The sequence below is a fragment of the Nomascus leucogenys genome, chromosome 11 (genome assembly GCF_006542625.1).
Source record: "Nomascus leucogenys isolate Asia chromosome 11, Asia_NLE_v1, whole genome shotgun sequence".
NCBI classification, from domain to species: Eukaryota; Metazoa; Chordata; class Mammalia; order Primates; family Hylobatidae; genus Nomascus; species Nomascus leucogenys.
In genome coordinates, this window is record NC_044391.1 from 61,024,559 (window position 1) to 61,045,526 (window position 20,968).

The following is a 20,968-nucleotide window of genomic DNA, read 5'->3' on the forward strand; positions in this document are numbered from 1 at the left end:
CAAGGTAAAACTCATCAAATCACAGTGGAAAAAGTATAGTGAAGTCTGAATAAAAATAATAAGAGGCCGGGCATTACATCTGTAATCCCAACACTTTGGGATGTTGAGGTGGGAGGATTACTTGAGCCAGGAGTTCGAGACCAACTTGGGAAACATAGTGAGACTCCATTTCTACAAAACAAACCAACAAGCAAAAAACCACGTATGATGGCACACGCTTGTAGTCCTAGCTTCATGCAGAGTGGCTCATGCCCGTAATCCCAGGGCTTTGGGAAGTCAAGGCGGGAGGATCATTTGAGTCCAAGAGTTCAAGACCAGCCTGGGCAACATAGTTAGACCCCCATGTCTACAAAAAGTAAAAAAATTAGCTGGGTATGGTGGTACCTGCTTATAGTCCCAGCTACTTGGGATTCTGAGGTGGGAGGATGACTTGAGCCTGGGAGGTTCAAGGTTGAGGCTGCAGTTAGCTGAGATTGCACCATTGCACTCCAGCCTAGGCAACAGAGCCAGACCCTGTCAAAATGAAATGAAATGAAATAAAATAAAATAAATAAAATAAAATATAAAATAAAATAAAATATGGCTGAGGTGGGAGGATCACTTGAGCCTAGGAGGTCAAGGCTGCAGGAGCTAAGATTGCACCACTGTACAGCAGCCTTGGTGACAGAGCGAGACTCTGTCTCAAAACCAACTGGTCGGGCACGGTGGCTCACCCCTGTAATCCCAGCACTTTGGGAGGCCGAGGCGGGTGGATCATGAGGTCAGGAGATCGAGACCATCCTGGCTAACCTGGTGACACCCCGTTTCTACTAAAAAAAATACAAAAAATTAGCCGGGTGTGGTGGCAGGTGCCTGTAGTCCCAGCTACTTGGGAGGCTGAGGCAGGAGAATGGCGTGAACCCAGGAGGCGGAGCTTGCAGTGAGCCGAGATCGCGCCACTGCACTCCAGCCTGGGCGACAGAGCAAGACTCTGTCTCAAAAAAAAAAAAAAAAAACCAACCAACCAACCAACAAAGCAAACAAACAGAAAACGAACAAAATCAAACACTTCTACCATGCTCATTACCACTTGGGCACTGCTCCAAATACTTTACACAATTTAATCCTTACGACAACCTATGAAAAGGTCCAGTAGGTTCTAATGTTATTCCCATTGTGCAAGTGAGAAGCTGAGGCACTGAGGGATTAAGTAACTTGCCTAAGAACAAGCTCCTGGTAAACAGTGCAAAATCTGCCTCCACAGTGCCTGCTTTAATTTCTTGGCTACACTGTGGATTCATGGTAGTGGTAGTAGTGGTGTTCATTTACTCTAAAATAACAGTTTGAATAATTTGGTTTTGATAATGCACTGCATTTATTATAAATTAGATGATCAGAGAAAGATTGCAGGGATAAGAAATTATGCTTTTGATAATCTTTAGTTATATTCTGAATTTTCTTTCTTTTTTTTTTTTTTTTTTTTGAGACAGAGTCTCACTTTGGCACCCAGGCTGGAGCGCAGTGGCGCAGTCTCGGCTCACTGCAAGCTCCGCCTCCTGGGTTCACTCCATTCTCCTGCCTCAGCCTCTCCGAGTAGCTGGGACTACAGGCGCCCGCCACCACGCCCGGCTAATTTTTTTTTGTATTTTTTAGTAGAGACGGGGTTTCACCGTGGTCTCGATCTCCTGACCTCGTGATCCACCCGCCTCGGCCTCCCAAAGTGCTGGGATTACAGGCGTGAGCCACCGCGCTTGGCCGATATATTCTGAATTTTCTTCATTATTATTTAAATATAAAAATAAATATCTGTGAGCAGTAGTATTTTCCTGTCATGAAGTTGAAATTACTTTCGTAAATATGTGTGAATATTCTAAAGGGAATGACTCTGTAGGATTTAAAGAAATTAATTCTTATTTTTGCTGGCATTTATTTCTTTTCTCAGATTCACTTTCTTATATATCTCTCTCTTCATGGCACCATATGCCTAAAGTCAGCTTGGATAGTTTGGATCCTCCAAGGAAAATTCCTTCCACAAACATGTGCAGAGCACAGTGCTAGATAATTAATAGAGAATATAAAATGGGTTTCCTGTTTCGAGATAGTTTATAGGTCTGTATGTGTAGGGCATTGACAAGAGAGTAAAACATAAATCACCTTAGTACAAAGTAAGGAATGAATGGCATATCTTAGAGAAAAAAAGTTATTGGGCTATAAGAGAAGGCATTTGTGTTTTTCCCTCCCTCCCCCCTTCCCTTCCCTTCCCTTCCCTTCCCTCCCCTCCCTTCTCCTTCCTCTTCCCGTTCCCCTTCTCCTTCCTTCCTTCCCTCCTTCCTCTTCCACTGCCTTCCTTTTAATTTTGCTATGAGCCCTTAAAGAGGATTTTAGTAATTTGCTACTTAAATTAAATATATTTCCTAGATGTTGTGCTAGGCTTCAGGAATATAAGTTGGATTGCAGTATTGTAAAGGCCTTTGCATTCTAGCAAGAAAATAGATGAGTATGTATGTTTGTTTGCTCAGCGCTACATTAAATGAAATGGATGGGAGCCGGGAGGAGACATGGTGTGTTTGGCCTGAGAGGTTAGTAGCAAGGACTTCTCTGCAAGAAAGTTTGAAGCCAACTCTTCAAGAATGAACACCTTTTTGCTGGGTGAAGAGTAGAGGAAGGCATTTGGGGTAATAGAAATAGCATAAAAGGCAATGAGGTTTGAAAAATTACATGCTGTGTTTGGAAGAATGTCCTGAAGCAGCAGCGTTTTAGAAGGTTTTTAAAGATGACAGTGACTGGATCAGAGCTCTGTAGTGCTTTGAGGATGGGTTGAAGGTGGGCGTACTTGGAGACTGGTGGGCATTTAATTGGTGCCTTCCAACCACATAAATGAATGTCCCCTCAAATCCCTTGGAAACACTTTAATTCTAGAAAATTCAAGAATTGTCCCCAACATCTTTTTCCTCTGAGTTGGTACCCTGGATCTTTGGGTCTTCTTTTCTTTCCTTTTTTGATGTTTCATTTGGGTAATGAAAGTCACACAGGTTTCGAAGCCAGCAGATTTGGCTTCAAATCCGAGTCTCAGTTGCTTGCTAGCTGTAAGGGACAAATTATATATCTTTTCTAAATACTCATCTATAAAATGGGAGTAATAATTGCTATGGTATAGGATTTTTTTAAAAAAAAAGATTAGAAATAACGTGTGTACAGAATTTAGCACAGTAACTGATGGATATTATTTCTATTACGTGTTATCTTGGTCTTCTAGTTGATAGCTCCTTGCTAGCATCTAGCTCCTTTCCAAAGCTCTTCCTGAGTAGGGCCAGCATGCAGTGCCACAGCTTGCTAAGGCTTCTCCTGGCTTGCTGAGTTGTTCTAGTTTTTGTAGCACCTCACGTGCTAACCCACCCTGAACACATGCTCTGAAAACATAACATTTAGAGGAAGGTTGAAGACTGAGAGACAAGGTATATCTTTGAGGAAATTCAGATGCTTGTCTTGAGGAGCTCAGGAAAACCAGACACGAGTAATGATTGTCGTTTGTGTGTGGCATTAATAAATTTTACAATAGCTATGTCCTCATTTAGTTATTCTATGTCACAAATAAAGGCAAGACAGTAGTATTTACTGTGTTAAGGTACTGGTTTCCCAGATATCTTACAGTGAGAAGACAGAAGCTCAGAAAGTGTAAGCAATGTGCATATTTGGTGGAGTCTGGATGTAAACTGAGATCTTGATGCCAAGCCTATGGAGCTTTGTCTCCACATAATGTTGTCTCTTTCATGATAATTGACTGTCATGTGGCAGATTATTCATGCTATTCTGACATTGATGGCATTAATATCATCTTATTTTCCCAATCTTTTCAAGGATCAGTTTTGCCTTATTTTATTTGGTTTCATTCTAAATTGGAGATGTAGAGAAAAATCACATGAAGTTTGATTTGCCAGTCTCCTAAAAGGAAGAAAAATATAGATTTTTAATATACTGAATTTTTTTTCTTTAATAGGTATGTGAGAAAGGGAGCAGTCCCAAATTGGTGGAACTCTTACTGAATAGTGGATCTCGTGAACAAGATGTACGAAAAGCGCTGACGATAAGCATTGGGAAAGGTGACAGCCAGATCATCAGCTTGCTCTTAAGGAGGCTGGCCCTGGATGTGGCCAACAATAGCATTTGCCTTGGAGGATTTTGTATAGGAAAAGTTGAACCTTCTTGGCTTGGTCCTTTATTTCCAGATAAGACTTCTAATTTAAGGAAACAAACAAGTAAGTAACAAGGAGAATATTTTTTGCAATTCTTATTTTTAATAGTATATATTTTTTTAAGTCACTAGTCTTTTAGTGGTTATTCATGCCAGTTTGAGGGACCTTAAGCCAAAAATACTGCAAAGGTTTGGATTTTTTTTTTGGCTATGAAATACTTCAAAATGACATGTAAGTTCTTTATGAGATAGCAAATAGGTATTTATAAAAATAGAGCAAAATAGTGGAAGCTTTTTGAACGGCTACTTTTTAATATAGTCTATTTTCTATTATTAAAGTAAGACATCCCTGTTTTTAAAGGAAATGTAAAATTATAAAAAAGAAAATAAAAATAACTTATTTTATCTCTTATAAGTAATTAATATGGATATTTTTCCTAACTTTTTATATGCTTACATGTACCTGTGCATTCAAATGTATGTAAAAGCATACACACATATTTACTCGGCATTTTTAACTTAAAATATACTTTATATTTCAATTGATAATACATTTTCTTTACACTTTCAAGCTCATGTGTATTTTGTACGTATTATGTGTATTGATGGTAAGTTGCCATCTTCTGACACTATTTTTATCTTTTGAGCTCTCTCATTTGTTCACACTAAATGTGTTTTTAGCGTGAAAGCTCCCAGCTTTCCCTGTGTTAACTTAGTCCCATGCCCATCTCCTTCCCCATGGTCATCAAACTCCATGAATCAACACCTTAAGGACCATCTTACAAATAACATATTTGCTTCTCTCATTTTTATGATGCACTCACTAGCAAAACACCAGTTTTGGTCAGTCTACCAGTCTACTTTTTCCCTTACTTTCACCAAGATAACTGAGTGCTGCTAGAGAAAAGTACCTATCCATGCAATTTGGTGCCTTTATACATCAAGGTTTCCAACCACTCAGTAGGCTCCAAAAGTTCCAATCAGGCTGAATTTTCCTTGGTTTCTCAAACACTTCATGTATCCTTACTTCCAGTCTTTTTCCAGTGTTACTCTCTCTACCTAGCTCTAAATTCTCTCTTCACCTGGCTGTCTCTTCATTCTTCCTGTCTCAGTGCCATCATCAGTCTGGAAGGTTTTCTTACATGACCCTATAGCACTTTATTTCTCACCTATACTACCATTCACCACATTATATAATTTAATTTTTCATTTTTATAATCTCCTTTTTGGTAGATTGTTAGTACCATGAAGTCAATGTCAATTTTGTTCATGGTTGTAACCTTACCATTGATACTAGTGCTTTGCACATAGTAGATTATCATTTAGAATTAAGTATTTAATATTGGCAAAAAATAAAAATTGTGTAATACATTATGTTGATAAGCATATGTGGAAACATGCTTCATACATTGATATGAATTTAAATTGTCCTCTTTTGAGGACAATTTGGCAATATCCACTAATATTTTTAATATATGTACATACTTTTTTGACCTAGCAATATACTGTTAGGAATCTATGATACAGACATTCTCAATGTGCACAAAACATTATGAACAAAAATGCACATTAAAACATTGTTTATAATAGCAAAAGAGTAGGAAAAAAACCTAAGTATTCCCCAAAAGGAACTATTCAAATAAATAATGGTACATTCATGTTGTGGAATGCTTCTCAATCATTGAGGGAAAAAAAAACGTGTAGCAAATTTAATGTCCTGATAAAGATTACATTACTCCGTGGCAAAAAAAAGGGCACAGACAGCGTTTTTACTATGCTAATGTTGATGAAAGTGCAACTGGAATATGATAGTTATAAAAGTTTGAATATGAAATAAAACCCTCCAGAAATGGGTTCCCTGGTTGTCTCTGGGTCTTTGGAAATTACTGAGACATGGTTAGATTCCATGTTTCATTACTTAAACTAGTCTCATGCTAAAAACCTGCATACTTTAATCTTCGATATCTGATGGCGAGGAATTGTGTGCCCATTGGAGAGGGATGGAGGGAGATTTATCATTCACTATATTCTCTTTGTTCTGTCTGAAGTTTTTACCATTGACACATCTTACCCAATTAAAAAAACATAGTAATGTCATTTGATTAATTGTAGGGTATAACCATGATTTCACTGTCAGCTGGTCTGAGTAAAGAACACTTTGGGTCATAGCTTTCAAACATTTTTCAGGTAGTATTTGCCTGAGTGACATATGTGTGTGTGCACTCATCCTACTGGGCTTTGGGATAATTTCCCATATCATAACATATTACTCTGGAAAAAAAGAACCATTTGGGTGTACGGGTATAGTGTAAGCCATAGTATCAGTTGGCTTTTTGGGGTTTATCATATGGGCCCACCACATATTTACAGTAGGAATAGATGTAGATACATGAGCATACTTCACTCTGCTCCTATAATTATTGCTATTCCTACTGTTATCAAAGTCTTTTAGCTGGTTAGCTACACTTCACAGGGGATAATATCAAATGATCCCCCGCCATGCTCTGAGCCCCAGGGTTTATTTTACTTTTTACAGTAGGAGGCCTAACCGGCATTGTATTAGCCAACTCATCACTGGATATTGAATATTTGAAGTCATTACAGTAGTAATATTTGAAGAAATCTTCCTGGCTGTATGTAGAACAATGAGGACTCTGCCAACTTATTCTTCATAGTGGAGCTAATATATAATGTAATGAAGTTGTGAGAAGAATGTTAACTTCGAAATTCCATCAGATTTCCCAATAGTTATAATGAATCACTCAGCAAACTTTATAAAAATAACAAGATCCTTTATTTAGCATTTTATGTGTTCTATGCATTGTGCTAAACATTTTATATGCATCTTTTCATCTACTCTTTTCCATCACCATATGCTGTATATATTATCATCTTCATTTTCCAGGTGAGGACACTGACACCGAGGTAGCTTATATAACTCACCAGTGGCATTTCTATGACTTGAACACAGGCCCGTCTGGCTTCAAAGCCTAGGCCTTTTCCTGAATAAAGTTAGTTCCATAGAGATTCAGTTTTGCTATCTACACCAAAGCATGTGTACATGGTTATGTTTTTTAAAAAAATATATTATCTGCCACCTGTTAATTATTCAGGATCACTAGTGTAAGGTGACTTTGGAAGGAAAAATAGAAATATTCTCTAGAAGCATAGGAATACATAAGAACTTTGGTCCTATATATGTTTATTTTTGCAAAATTGTTGATTTCTAAGTTGCTGGTGTATCTCTTTATTTTCAGATATAGCATCTACACTAGCAAGAATGGTGATCAGATATCAGATGAAAAGTGCCGTGGAAGAAGGAACAGCCTCAGGCAGCGATGGAAATGTTTCTGAAGATGTGCTGTCTAAATTTGATGAATGGATCTTTATTCCTGACTCTTCTATGGACAGTGTGTTTGCTCAAAGTGATGATCTGGATAGTGAAGGTATTTATTGTAAAAAAAATCCCTTTATGCTTTATATTTACACACTGACATTGAACAATAGGACCCAAGACACAAACCTGACCTAAATCATCTGGAAAAACTTGAGTAGAAATGTGTTTATTATCGCAAACAATTATGTTTACTAATTTTGGTTAAAGTGATGGGTCAAGGAAGTGTGTCTCTGTGCTTCTAAATGTTATGCTAATTGGTTAATTGTTAATATTCCAGGAAACAAATGCTGACTAGACTGGAACAAGATTCCACACTCTTGTCATTGACTAGATCCTTTCGTGGCTTGTGTAAGCCCCTTAACCTTGTTAAAGGTAGTAATGTCAACTTTGCAGGGTTATACATAATAATTAGAAAAAACGTATGTCAAATGTCTGCAACAATGCTTGGCAAACAGGACGCGCTTAATAAAGAAAGTTTTTATCTTTACTATAGCTTAAAACAACATTAATATTTTAATAGCTCACTTGAGATAACTTTTTAAAAAATTAATATGGTGAAATATATAACGACAGTGATTAGGGCTGATGTATTTAGCATAAGCAGTTTGGTAAAAATGGAGTGAGGGGCTTTCTTATTAATATAGTATGATTGAAAACGTTGAGTGATAGAATAAGGATATTTGAGAGGGCAAAAAATGAGAGTTGTTCCAAAATATTGTGTCTCAAGTCAAACCATTTTTAAAAATCAAGTGTAGTGATTTATATACATATATAATTTATATAAAATAAAATGCATTCACTTTAAGTATATATTTTCATGTGCTTTGAAAATTAACATATTCATGTAGTCATCGTCGCTATTAAGTTATGCAATATTTTCATTATCCAAAAAAGTTTCTTCATGCCTCTTCACTGAAAACATCCCCTTCCACTGCCCCTGACCCTTGGCAATCATTTGCTTCCTGACACTGTAGATTAATGTTTTCTCTAGTTTTATATACATAGGATCATACAGTAAGTACTCTTTTGTGTCTATTTTCCAAAGTGGTTGTACTATGTTCTACCCCCACCAGCAGTACATGAGCATTCTGGTTGCTCTACATCCTTGTCAGGACTTGGTATTTTCAAGTTTACTTTTAGCTGTTCTAGTGGAGGTTTAATTCATTTAGATGTAATTTTCATTTCCCTGATGACTAATTATGTAGAAGATATTTTCATGTTCTTATTGGCCATTCTTATTTTTGTGTGAAGTGTTGAAGTATTTTGCTTTTAATTGGGTTGTCTTATTATATAAGAGTTCTTCGTATATTCTAGATAGAAGTTGTGACAGGTATATGTATTGCATGTTTTTTCCCCAGTCATAGCCTGTCTTTTCATTTTACTAATTCTATTTTTAAAAAAACAGAGGTTTTAAATTTTGGTGAAATGCAGTTTTCCAGTTTTTTTCTTTTGTGGTTTGTGCTTTTTGTATCCCACTTACAAAACCTTTTCTTAGCCTAAATTTGTGACTATTTTCTCCTATATTTTCTCTTAGAAGTGTTAAAATCTCAGCTTTGACATTTAGGTCTAAAACATTTTAAGTTGATTTTTGTGTGTGGTGTGTCAATGAAGAGTTGACATTTATTTCTTTCTGTATGGATATCCAGTTGTTCCAACATTACTTGTTGAAAATATTATATAATTCCTCATTGAATTAATGGAAGCTTTGTTCTCTTTAATTGACTATTTAGGTATGGTTCTATTTTAGCATTATTTATTCTGTGCCACGGATTTATACCTTATTCTTATGCCAATACCACACTGTTTTGATTACTCTAGCTTAATAGCAGGTCTTGAAATCAGGTAGTATAAGTCCTCTGGTGTTCTTTTAAAAAAATTGTTCTTATTATTCTAGGTTCTTTGCATTTCCATATAAATTTTTAATCAACTAACTTTATGCTGGGATTTTATTGTAATTAAGTCCATATTTAGATTTTATATAGAATTAATTTATAAATTAAATCATATTACCTATGATTTTAATGTAATCTACAATATATAATTAATACATAAATAATAATTTCTATAAATTATAAATTAATTTGAGGGAACTAATATATTAATAATGAGTCTTTTGACATATTAATGTGACACATAGTTCACTTAGTCTTTTAAAATTTCTAACACTGTGTTGTATTGGATGTTTTCTGATACTATTATAGGTGGTATTGTATTTGAATTCTAATTTCCAGTAGTTTGCTGCTGATATGTAGAAATAAAATTCACTTATTTGTACATGAATTTTGTATCCTGTAAACTTGCTAAGCTCACTTATGCATTCTAGTACCTTATTATAGATTCCACAGGATTTTCTTTGTTCACAATTATACCATTTGGTGATAAAGACCGATTTGCTTTTTCTTTTCTAATATTTATGTCTTCTTTTTTTTTTCTTGTCCTATTGCACTGGCTAGGACCTCCAGTACTATGCTGAATAGAATTGGTCAAACTGGGCATCATTCCCTGGTTTCCAAACTTAGAGGAAAAACATACAGTCTCTAATCACTAATTATGACATTATCTGTAGTTTTTCATAGATGTCCTACATCAAATTGAAGAAGCTACTTCCTAGTCATTTTTGGAGAGCCTTTTTTTTTATCATTAACAGGTGTTGAAAAATGCTCTTCAGCATCTGCTGAGGTATTCATATTTTTCACCTTTATTTTGTTAATATGCTGAAATACATTGACTGATTTTCTAATGTTAAACCAACTTGCATTCCTGGAGTAAATCTCACTTGGTTATGGTACATTATCCTTTTTATATAGTATTAAATTTTATTTTCTAAAATTTTTTAAAGAATTTTGCATCTGTGAGAGATATTAGTCTGTAGTTTTATACTTCCTTGTAATTATGGCAGTAATGCTGTCCTCTTGAAATGAATTGGGAAGTGTTTCCCATTCCACAATTTTCTGGAAGAGTTTGTATGAAGGTATTTTCTTCTTAAATGTCTGACAGACTTCACCAGCAAAGGCCATCTGGGTTTTAAATTTTTGTGAGGCAGAGATTTAAAATTATGAATTTAATAACTTTGATAGATGTATGATTATTTTAATTTTCTTTTACTTCTTAAGTTAGTTTTAGTAATGTGTAACTTTCAAGGAATATGTCCATTTCATATAAGTTGCCAAATTTATTTGTTTAATGTTACTTACAGTAATTATTTAATTATCCTGTTAGTGATTTAATTACCCTGTTAATCTCTTCAAAGAATCAGATTTTTGTTTTATCGATTTTCTCTATTGTTTGTGTTACTCTCTCACGGACTTTTGTTCTTACCTTTATTGTTCCCTTTTCCTTACTTATTTTTATTTAAATTGACTTTTTATAGATTCTTAATTTGGAAGCTTAGAACACTGGTTTTTAGAACCTTCTTATTTTGTAACAGAAACATTTATTTAAGGCTGTATATGTTCTTATAAATATCACTTTCACTGCATCCCAATATCTTGATGTGTCCTCTTTCCATTCATTTAAAAAATTTAATTTCCCAAATGTCCAACAACGATAGACTGGATTAAGAAAATGTGGCACATATACACCATGGAATACTATGCAGCCACAAAAAATGATGAGTTCATGTCTTTTGTAGGGACATGGATGAAGCTGGAAACCATCATTCTCAGCAAACTATTGCAAGCACAAAAAACCAAACACCACATGTTCTCACTCATAAGTGGGAATTGAACAATGAGAACACTTGGACACAGGAAGGGGAACATCACACACTGGGGCCTGTTGTGGGGTGGGGGGAGTGGGGAGGGACAGCATTAGGAGATATACCTAATGTTAAATGAAGAGTTAATGGGTGCAGCACACCAACTTGGCACACGTATACATATGTAACAAACCTGCACATTGTGCACATGTACCCTAGAACTTAAAGTATAAAAAAATATATATATATAAAAATTTAATTTCCTTTGTGACTGCTTTGATTCACAAGTTATTTAGAAGGCTGTCATTTATTTTCCAAATATTTGGAGATTTTCTGGATAACTTTCTGGTTATTGGTTTCAATTTAACTTTTTTGTGCTCAGATAACCTACTGATTTCTATCCTTTTATATTTATTGAAACATGCTTTATGGATTATCATATGGTCTGTCTTGGTGACGTGTCATGTGCAACTGAAAAGAAAGTATATTCAGCTGTTATTGGGTCAAATCAATAGGCCAAGTTGTTTGGTAGGATTTCTCAAGTTTTCTGTGACTTTACTGATTTTTCTTTCTATTTATTGTAATTGAAAGAGAAATATTGAAGTTGTAATTGAGGATTTGTTGGTTGCCTTTTCAGTTTTATCTGTTTATGCTTTGTATATTTTGAGGCTCTGTTGTTTGTTGTGCAAACATTAAGGACTATATAACAAAGGACTATATATAAAAATAATTTTTTAAATGAAGTAACCACTTTATATTAATCTAAGTTTGCAGTTAGTATCATTTCCTTCCTCTGGAAGAATTCCCTTTTACATTTCTAGTGCAGATCTTCCAGAAACCCGTATGCAGATTACTGGAGCACTTTTTCCATAACTGCCCCAGAACTCCCAGCTATCTCAGTCTCCATAAATGTTGATCTCTATCTCCTCATCTCAGGAAAGCCATGAGACTGTTTAAATTTCTTCTTATGTGTATGGCCCTTAATTTGTCTCCAAGCAGAAGGCCAGAGCGATCATAGGGCTCACATAATTTGTTTTCCTTCTTTCGGGTATTACATAGTCCTATGCTGTCTGTTGCCCAGTGTCTATATCCAGTCATTTAATATATTTGTCCAGTTTTCTTGTTGTTTATGTGAGTAGGTTAAGTTCACACTTGTTACTCTATCATGCCTGAAAGAACTCTCTTCAAGTATTTTTAAAGAAAACATTAGAAATTTTAACATAAAATAATTATAAAATGCACTATGCTGCTTGTACAAATAATGTGCTAATAGACATTTCACAAACATATAAAGTGGGATAATTATGATAATTTAATAATCTTTATAATTATGTAATTGTTACTAAATTATAAATTCTATTTTATTAAAATTCTTAAGCATTAAAATAATTTAAATTATAGAATTAATTAAACTTTAGTAATGAACCAAGCAGGAACTGTTTATATCAGTATTTATACTGAATATTATAAAGGTGGTATTTGGATATACAGATTTTATAATTTGGTTTTGACGTAAAATGAATTCTTTCTTTTTCTAAGATAAAGAGTAGGGGAATTTAAAATCATAATTTTTCACAAATGCATTCACATTATTTATCTTTAATATGATTTATTTATTGATCTTTGTTTTCTTGTAAATTTATTATTTTGAAAGTACTGCCTTTTCCTTATTTTATAAAATAATTATTGCCAGCCAAATTTATTGTGTTTATTTTAATACCATTCCATAAAAGAAACCATGAAACATGAAATTCAAATACGAATATATTAAAAATTGCTGACTGTTAAATAATTTGTTGTGATTACAACATTTAAAGCAAGATTTGAAAAATTTATAAGAAAAATTCAGGGAGTTAATTCACTCTCTTTCCTACACTGCTAGACCCTATTCCAGTGGTCTCTATAAAAAAAATTCAGAGAAACAGAAAGCAGTAACATTGATCAGACTGCATACAAACTTTCTGCACACACATATATTTGTTATAACTTATGTAACCATTGATTGATTTGGCTTTTTCCTGCTGTACTATGAGCTCCTCTGAGGAATAGATTTATTTTTTTCCTGCGTATCAGTATCCCGTGCTTACCCAGTGTCTAGTCTGTAACAGCCATTCTGTAAATATTTATGGGTGAAGAAAAATATTGTTGAATTTTTAAAGTGAAAAACCAACATGGCTTATCATTTCTATTTTAAAGATTTTACAAAGGGAATGGACTGTGAAATTTCCATTAATAAAAATAGGTTTAATCTTCCATGATTGAACCGTGATAGAAGGATCTTATGACTCAGTAAGCTTTTTATACTCACCTTCATGTTATTTTATCATTTTCAAAATAGGAAGTGAAGGCTCATTTCTTGTGAAAAAGAAATCTAATTCAATTAGTGTAGGAGAATTTTACCAAGATGCCGTATTACAGCGTTGCTCACCAAATTTGCAAAGACATTCCAATTCCTTGGTAAGTTAAATTGTGAAATTGTGATTATGTTGTGTTTTGCTGCTGACATTCTCTTGATAACTAAAATTTAAGCCAAAGCTAGGAACAATTGGTAGGGATTTCCCTGATGTATGAAAACTATAATTTTGAGATGTTTTATATATGTATGGATATGAACACATATTAGATGTAAATTAAGCTCAATTCACATTTGTAGTCTTTTGAGTATGCAGGGTATGAATTTGTTTGGGGCATATATACATATATAAACTTATAGTACACTTCAAGATGGTTTTCTTCTTTCTTTTCAGAACTCCATGTCTGAAAAGACCCCGGGCTAGACCTGTACCTAATGGTGTGGGTTGGTCCCATGAACACTTTAGCTAGAAATCTGATAGTGATTTCTAAGAAACCAGACAGAAGTCTGAAGGACACTGAAAAAGATGGAGTAGCATAATATAATTCATTGTTCATCTATCAATCATCTATCTATCTATCTATCTATCAATCATCTATCTATCTATCATCTATCTATCTATCATCTATCTATCATCATCTATCTGTCTATCTATCTATCTATTTTGGTGTATTGAAAGTCATTTAATTTTTATTTTAATTTTAATTATTATTTTAACCTCCTGTCTGTTTTGGAACTATGGAAGGACTATGGCATATTTGCATGAGGAGTTTGATAATTCTAGCCGAGGAAATTGGGAGCCACCTTATTCTCATGTTCACTTTGAAAGACCTGTTCTAACCTATGCTCTAATTTTGATTATAGCTGAGTACTACAAATATGAGAGTTGTTTTGTGTTAATTCTAGATCTTAAGATGGGTGAATGACTATAGCTGAATCGGTTAAATTAGCTGTCAGTCTTTATATATGCTCTTTCGAATTTATACATAAATTTAGTTATAAAAAGTAGTTTGGTTAATGAGAGAAATTACATGGATATAGCTTTCTGGCTCAACCTTTCTGTTTTTCAGTTTCCTTATATTTAAAACAAAGGAGAAAAAGTAGATGCTTTCTAAGGTCATTTGAGCACTAAACTGGAGTTTTCTTTTATCTTCATAATTGGGTTCTTAATTTTTACTTGCTTATTTTTCCAATAATTATAAATACCATTTAACCCTATTAAAATTTCATGGTTCCTTCCTTATAAAAATGTCCTCTTCTACAATAAATGACAGCAATTTTATTATAAACATCATTATTTTTTAATAGGGGCCCATTTTTGATCATGAAGATTTACTGAGGCGAAAAAGAAAAATATTATCTTCAGATGATTCACTCAGTAAGTATTTGGATGTAATCATAAGTAAATAGATATTTTGGGCAGAATACAGTGTTTGGTTGAATTTCCTTCAATTATTCAAATATTCTTGGTGCCAGTTTCATCTTACATAATCTTCATATGTATTTACCTAATGATTCCTTCCATAAGCTATAGAAAAATGAAACATACATTTAAAAATTTACCTTTCTTAAATATTATAGAACACATTAGTCTTTATTTTTTTACAAGTTTTCTGAAATGTAAATAACACCTCCACCAATGCCACTCTTCATCCTTTCCTCCAGTTTTCTTTCTTTCTTTCTTTTTTTTTCATGCCACTTACACCACCTGATGAAATGCTTTTTATTTACTGTTCATCTCTGCCACTGGATAAACTCCATAGTTTGGTTTTCTACTGAATCTTCAGTGCCTTGAAGAAAGCCTGATTGCTAGGAAGTGCTCACTCAACTTTTACTGCATGAATTTAAATTATTTGCTTATATTTCCATTGTTTGTTTGTTTTTGACAAAAGGATCATCAAAACTTCAATCCCATATGAAGCATTCAGACAGCATTTCTTCTCTGGCTTCGGAGAGAGAATATATTACATCACTAGACCTTTCAGCAAATGAACTAAGAGATATTGATGTCCTGAGCCAGAAATGCTGTATAAGTGGTCATTTGGAGCATCTTGAAAAGCTGGAGCTTCACCAGAATGCACTCACGAGCTTTCCAGAACAGCTATGTGAAGTAAATTTAATTTATCCTTGTAACTTTCAAGACATTTGAAGAGCTTCTGTATTTATATCTAATTTGCATAATTAAGTCGTTTAAAAGAACATTCTACTTTTGTGTCACTGGGTGATAAGTCCCCCGTTCTTCTGGTTTTTGCACACATATCTTAGTTTGTGTGATGTCTAGGAGCATCTTTGAGGGCAGGCAATGGAAACAGATCTGATTAGAAAGGAATTCCAGGTTCTGTACCGAGTACATGTTAAAGTCTATCAAGTGTATATTGATTATACTTTAATCATTTAATTCAAGTAAGACAACTTCAACTATTTAAATTATATTAGGTAAACTAGAATTAGATCTGGTTTGGTAGGTAGTACTGGCTCTGACTCAGCTACAACTGTGTGACAATATGAACATGTCACTCCGCCTGCTCTAATCCTTTGTTTTCTCATCTGTAAAATAGAGATTCAACTAAATGATTACTGAACCTTTTTTTTTTCAGTTTAAAATAATGTGTAACTTAAAGATTTTTTTTTTTTGGTCGAAGTTCCTGTCTTGTAAGAATTAAAGTATAACATAGTTTGTTGATAGGATAGCTCTCTGAAAATTGACTTTGCTCACCATTTGTATGTACTACAGATCAGAATAGTTTTGAAAGTCAAAGAAGGTATCATAAAACTTAAAATTATTTTAATACAAATGTTTAAATTGTTAAATTCTCAAGGCTGGGCATGGTGACTCATGCCTATAATCCCAGCACTTTGTGAGGCTGAGGCGGGTGGGTCATTTTGAGTTCAGGAGTTCAAGACCAGCCTAAGCATCAGCAAAATCCTGTCTCTACCAAAAATACAAAAAATTAGCCAGGTGTGGTGGGGTGCACCTGTGGTCCCAGCTACTTGGGATGCTGAGCTGGGAGGATTGCCTGATCCTGGGAGGCAGAGGTTGCAGTGAGCCAAGATCGACCACTGTACTCTAGCCTGGGCAACAGAGTGAGACCCTGTCTCAAAAAAAAAAAAAAAAAAAAAAAAAGTCTTGTTGCAAATGCATTTCCCTCTTTTTAAGCCTAAAAAATTAATCATAATTTTGAGATGTTTTAAAGACAACATTACATAAATTTTAAGTATATTTAAGGGATATTTTTTCTCTAAAGTTTTTATATCTGGAGACAGAGAGAAGAAAGAAAGGTGACCCACTCCTCCAGCCATGCCCTAATGTCTAAAATGTATCTTTCTCTCTTCTTCACTTCTTTGCCTTGCTAAATACTTCAAGCCACCCAGGGCTCAATTTAAATGTCACTTCATCACTCTCTGCTTCTCTTCCTTTTTCCTTCTACCCTCCAGCCAACCTACCCACCTAGCCTCCATGTCCATAACACCTGATGCTTTCCACCTAATTCTCATTCAGTCATCCAATTTGATTTCAAATACCTTTGCCCCCACTAGACTGTGAACTCTTTGAGGACAGGACTTGTTTCAGGCTTGTTTCTGTCTATTCCCAGTGCCTAATGAGACCTAACATATGGTAGAAGTTTAGTAGATACTTACTGAATTGATTTGTGGGGGAATTAATGTCTGAAACTTGGTAATCCTTCAATTAATATTTGTTAAATGAGCAAGCAAAATAACTCTGGGATTTAGTCTAGTTAAAACAAAGAGAATTGGAAGAGACTGTGACAAGGTGAGACGTGCCGGCATTCTATGACTGGACAAGCTCAGAACCTTCTCTTAGGGAAATTTCAAAATGACACCATTAGATGGCACTTTGTTTGTTTGTTTGTTTGTTTGTTATCGTCAAAGGGTCTCATCTATGTTCCTTTTATAAGAACATTTCCTGATTAAACCTTGGGAATAATTTTAAAATCTTTACTTTGGAATAAGTTATGAGGGTCTGAAACAAAGGCAGGAATTTTGAAACAACTTCTGGGGCAAAGAGTCATTAATAAGCCTCTATAATCATATCAAACTCTAGAATTTCTTGTGTGGATAAATATATTGATAAATAAAGAAGAGCATAGAGAAGTGATTGTTTTTGGCATTTTAGCTCTTTGAGTGTATTATGTACCAAAGTTTTAAAAAATTGATATAATGTGTAAGTAGGGGTTTGCTATTATCATTGTAAAATTAGAAATTGCTTAAAAATAGAAAGTAGAAATTTGAAACAAAAAGTTTCATAAAAAAAGGAGGTTCTAAAATGAAATACATTATAAGTAACTATTTTTATGGTTAAATCTTAAATATATCTAAATATGTAACAATTTCTGACAGCATTTAAAACATATTCCCAGGGTTATGTTGTACTTTTTGTTAAATCATTAATTCAAGTATTTGTTGAGGCCTGTTCTGCTTCCATTTTGCTCTTTCTGGAAATAATTTACAAAAAAGCTGAAGGAAACTTTCAACTCTATTTTTGTGAACCTGCTTTTTACAATCTACCTGTTGTAATTTTTCTGGTTTTACCCATGCTGTAAGCAGAGACGATTGGGCCAATCAGTATACTGAAATTCTGTTGTGGATTGTGTTTTCAACTTTTTGAAAATTCTTGATGGTTCTAGTTACCAGAGGTGTGTAAGGCAGAAATATTAGCTAGACTTAAGTTCCTCAGATGGTTCACTTTAGAATTTTAAACTATTGTCTTTTCAGACTCTGAAGAGTTTGACACATTTGGACTTGCACAGTAATAAATTTACATCATTTCCTTCTTACTTGTTGAAAATGAGTTGTATTGCTAACCTTGATGTCTCTCGAAATGACATTGGACCCTCAGTGGTTTTAGATCCTACAGTGAAATGTCCAACTCTGAAACAGTTTAACCTGTCATATAACCAGCTGTTTTTTGTACCTGAGAACCTCACTGATGTGGTAGAGAAACTGGAGCAGCTCATTTTAGAAGGGTAAGAAAGAGCTCATTAAAATTAAAAGGGTTGCCTAAATATGCTGATGTTAACAAAATATGCTGACATTTTTATAGCAATGAGTTTTAACAACATGGTGAAACTCCATCTCTACTAAAAATACAAAAATTAGCCCAGTGTGGTGGTGCGCACTTGTAATCCCAGCTAGTCAGAGGCTGAGGCATGAGAATCGCTTGAACCCAGGAGGTGGAGGTCGCAGTGAGCTGAGATTGTGCCATTGCACCCCAGCCTGGGTGACAGAGGCGAGACTCTGTCTCAAAGAAATATATATATATATGTACAATATATATATTTATTATTTTATATATATAATACCTATATATTATATATACTATATATATAATACTTGTTATATATGTATATAATAAGAGACTGAGGCAATGAATATTACAATTTTTATCAACTGACTTACATTTTCACAACTAATTTTTTAATTAATAAATCCTCTTTGATGCTATTCTTTGAAAGCAAATTGTTTTTGATATTTTTTCTTTAAAGCATATGGATTTATGCAATTTAATCATTATCTTATCTCTTGTGACTAGAAATAAAATATCAGAGATATACTTCCCCTTGAGACTGAAGGAACTGAAGATTTTAAACCTTAGTAAGAACCACATTTCATCCCTGTCAGAGAACTTTCTTGAGGCTTGTCCTAAAGTGGAGAGTTTCAGTGCCAGAATGAATTTTCTTGGTAAGTGTTCTGTGTGGGTCTCCTCCTTACCAGGCCCTCTAAGTTGTACAAGATGAGTCATATACGGACCCTTTAGTTGGGGATTTAAAGGTGGCATTTCAGTTTAAATATTATGCTGGATTTAAAAAATAAAGTTAGCAGGTTGGCAATAAAACAAAATGCTATCAAACTATGAAAAGACATGAAAGAAACATAAATGCATATTGGTAAGGGAAAGAAGCCAATCTGAAAAGGCCACATACTGTTCGTTCCCAACTATAAGACATTCTGGAAGAGACAAAATTATGAGGACATTAGAAAGATCAATGATTGTCAGGGGTTAGGGGAGGGAGAGATGAATAGGTAAAGGACAGAGGATTTTTAGGGCAGTGAAACTGTTTTGTATACTACAGAAGGGGATACGTGCCATTGTACACTTGTCAAAACCCATAGAATGTCCAGTATAAAGAATGAACCCTGATGTAAACTATGGACTTCGAGTGATAATGATGTGTCAAATATCGGCTCATTGATTGGAACAACTGTGCCAAACTAATGCAAATTGTTAATAATAGGGGAAAATGTGTGTGGGGCGGTGGTGTTGAGGGGAGAAGGGATATATTGAAAGTCTCTGGACTGTGTGCTCAATTTTTCTGTGTATCTAAAGCTGCCCTAAAAATAGTCTATAATTTTAAAAAATTATCACATTTTTATTGTCAGAGGTTAAAATGATAGTTACTTGGCCTACTGTGTAGTACACTGTGGTTCCTTTTAGTCTTAAACTAAACATGCACATGGCTGCCTGAGCAGGGTAAGGCATCCTGATACTGAAATATTGTTTTTCATAGTGAAGTTTCTTCAGCAACTTTTGTGTGATAAATATGATTACTCTTATTGCTGTTGTTAGAAATAAAATTAATCATTTAATGGTTTTCATATTAGTGAAGCTAATGTATATTCATTCAGCTCTTGTGCTTTGCAAGACATTATAATAATGCAAATTATTGTCATCACTTTTATTAAAAGTTGTAGAATTCCCTGCCTTCTCTTAGCATATGAAATAATAGAGGAAATTATGTTCATTTGTACCCTAAATGAACATCTTAATATTAAGGAACAAAATACTTTTATGACAATAAACAGGAATTCCCCGTATTTTATCTTCCTTCATAGAGAATACTCACATCTTGTTACCCATGTGATTATTCTATACCTGACTCAGTAAAATAATTTTTAATTCTATTTAATAGCAGAATATGGCTTAACTGCTTATTAATGGTATTTTAATTTGTCAGAACTTTCAGAAACTAATAATGATCAGAGCCATCTTAATTTGGGTAGTATTTTCCTCGTTTTCTGCTCCCTCCCTTCCTCCTACCCTCCTGAATACTGGCCACTTTCCAACCATGATCCTGAAACTGGGGATAGAGCTATTGACTCACTAGTAAGCAAAGCAAACTCGGTCTCTGTCCTTAAGGAACTTGTGATTAAGTTCAGAGCACAGACAAACATTAAGTAATGGTGGCACAAATAAATATAATTTTTATATTGTGGTGCCTTCTGTAGAAAAGTTTCAGGATGCTCTGTGGTACCTCAGGGGAATCTGATTCAGACTGTGGAGTCAGGAGAGCATTTCTGTGCCTGTGACATTTAAGTTGGGTCTGGAAAGAG

General features: G+C 34.4%; 1 protein-coding gene across 1 annotated transcript in view; it reads left to right on the forward strand.

Annotated features, from left to right (window-relative positions):
* LRRK2 (leucine rich repeat kinase 2) overlaps positions 1-20,968 on the forward strand; it is a 142,324-nt gene that overhangs the window by 55,985 nt on the left and 65,371 nt on the right. Inside the window, exons 19-25 of the mRNA XM_003252300.3 lie at positions 3,977-4,235; positions 7,429-7,617; positions 13,604-13,722; positions 14,927-14,996; positions 15,511-15,728; positions 18,353-18,603; positions 19,170-19,318. Of these exons, the coding sequence (XP_003252348.1) occupies positions 3,977-4,235; positions 7,429-7,617; positions 13,604-13,722; positions 14,927-14,996; positions 15,511-15,728; positions 18,353-18,603; positions 19,170-19,318 (1,255 nt within the window). The remainder of the gene's footprint in view (positions 1-3,976; positions 4,236-7,428; positions 7,618-13,603; positions 13,723-14,926; positions 14,997-15,510; positions 15,729-18,352; positions 18,604-19,169; positions 19,319-20,968) is intronic.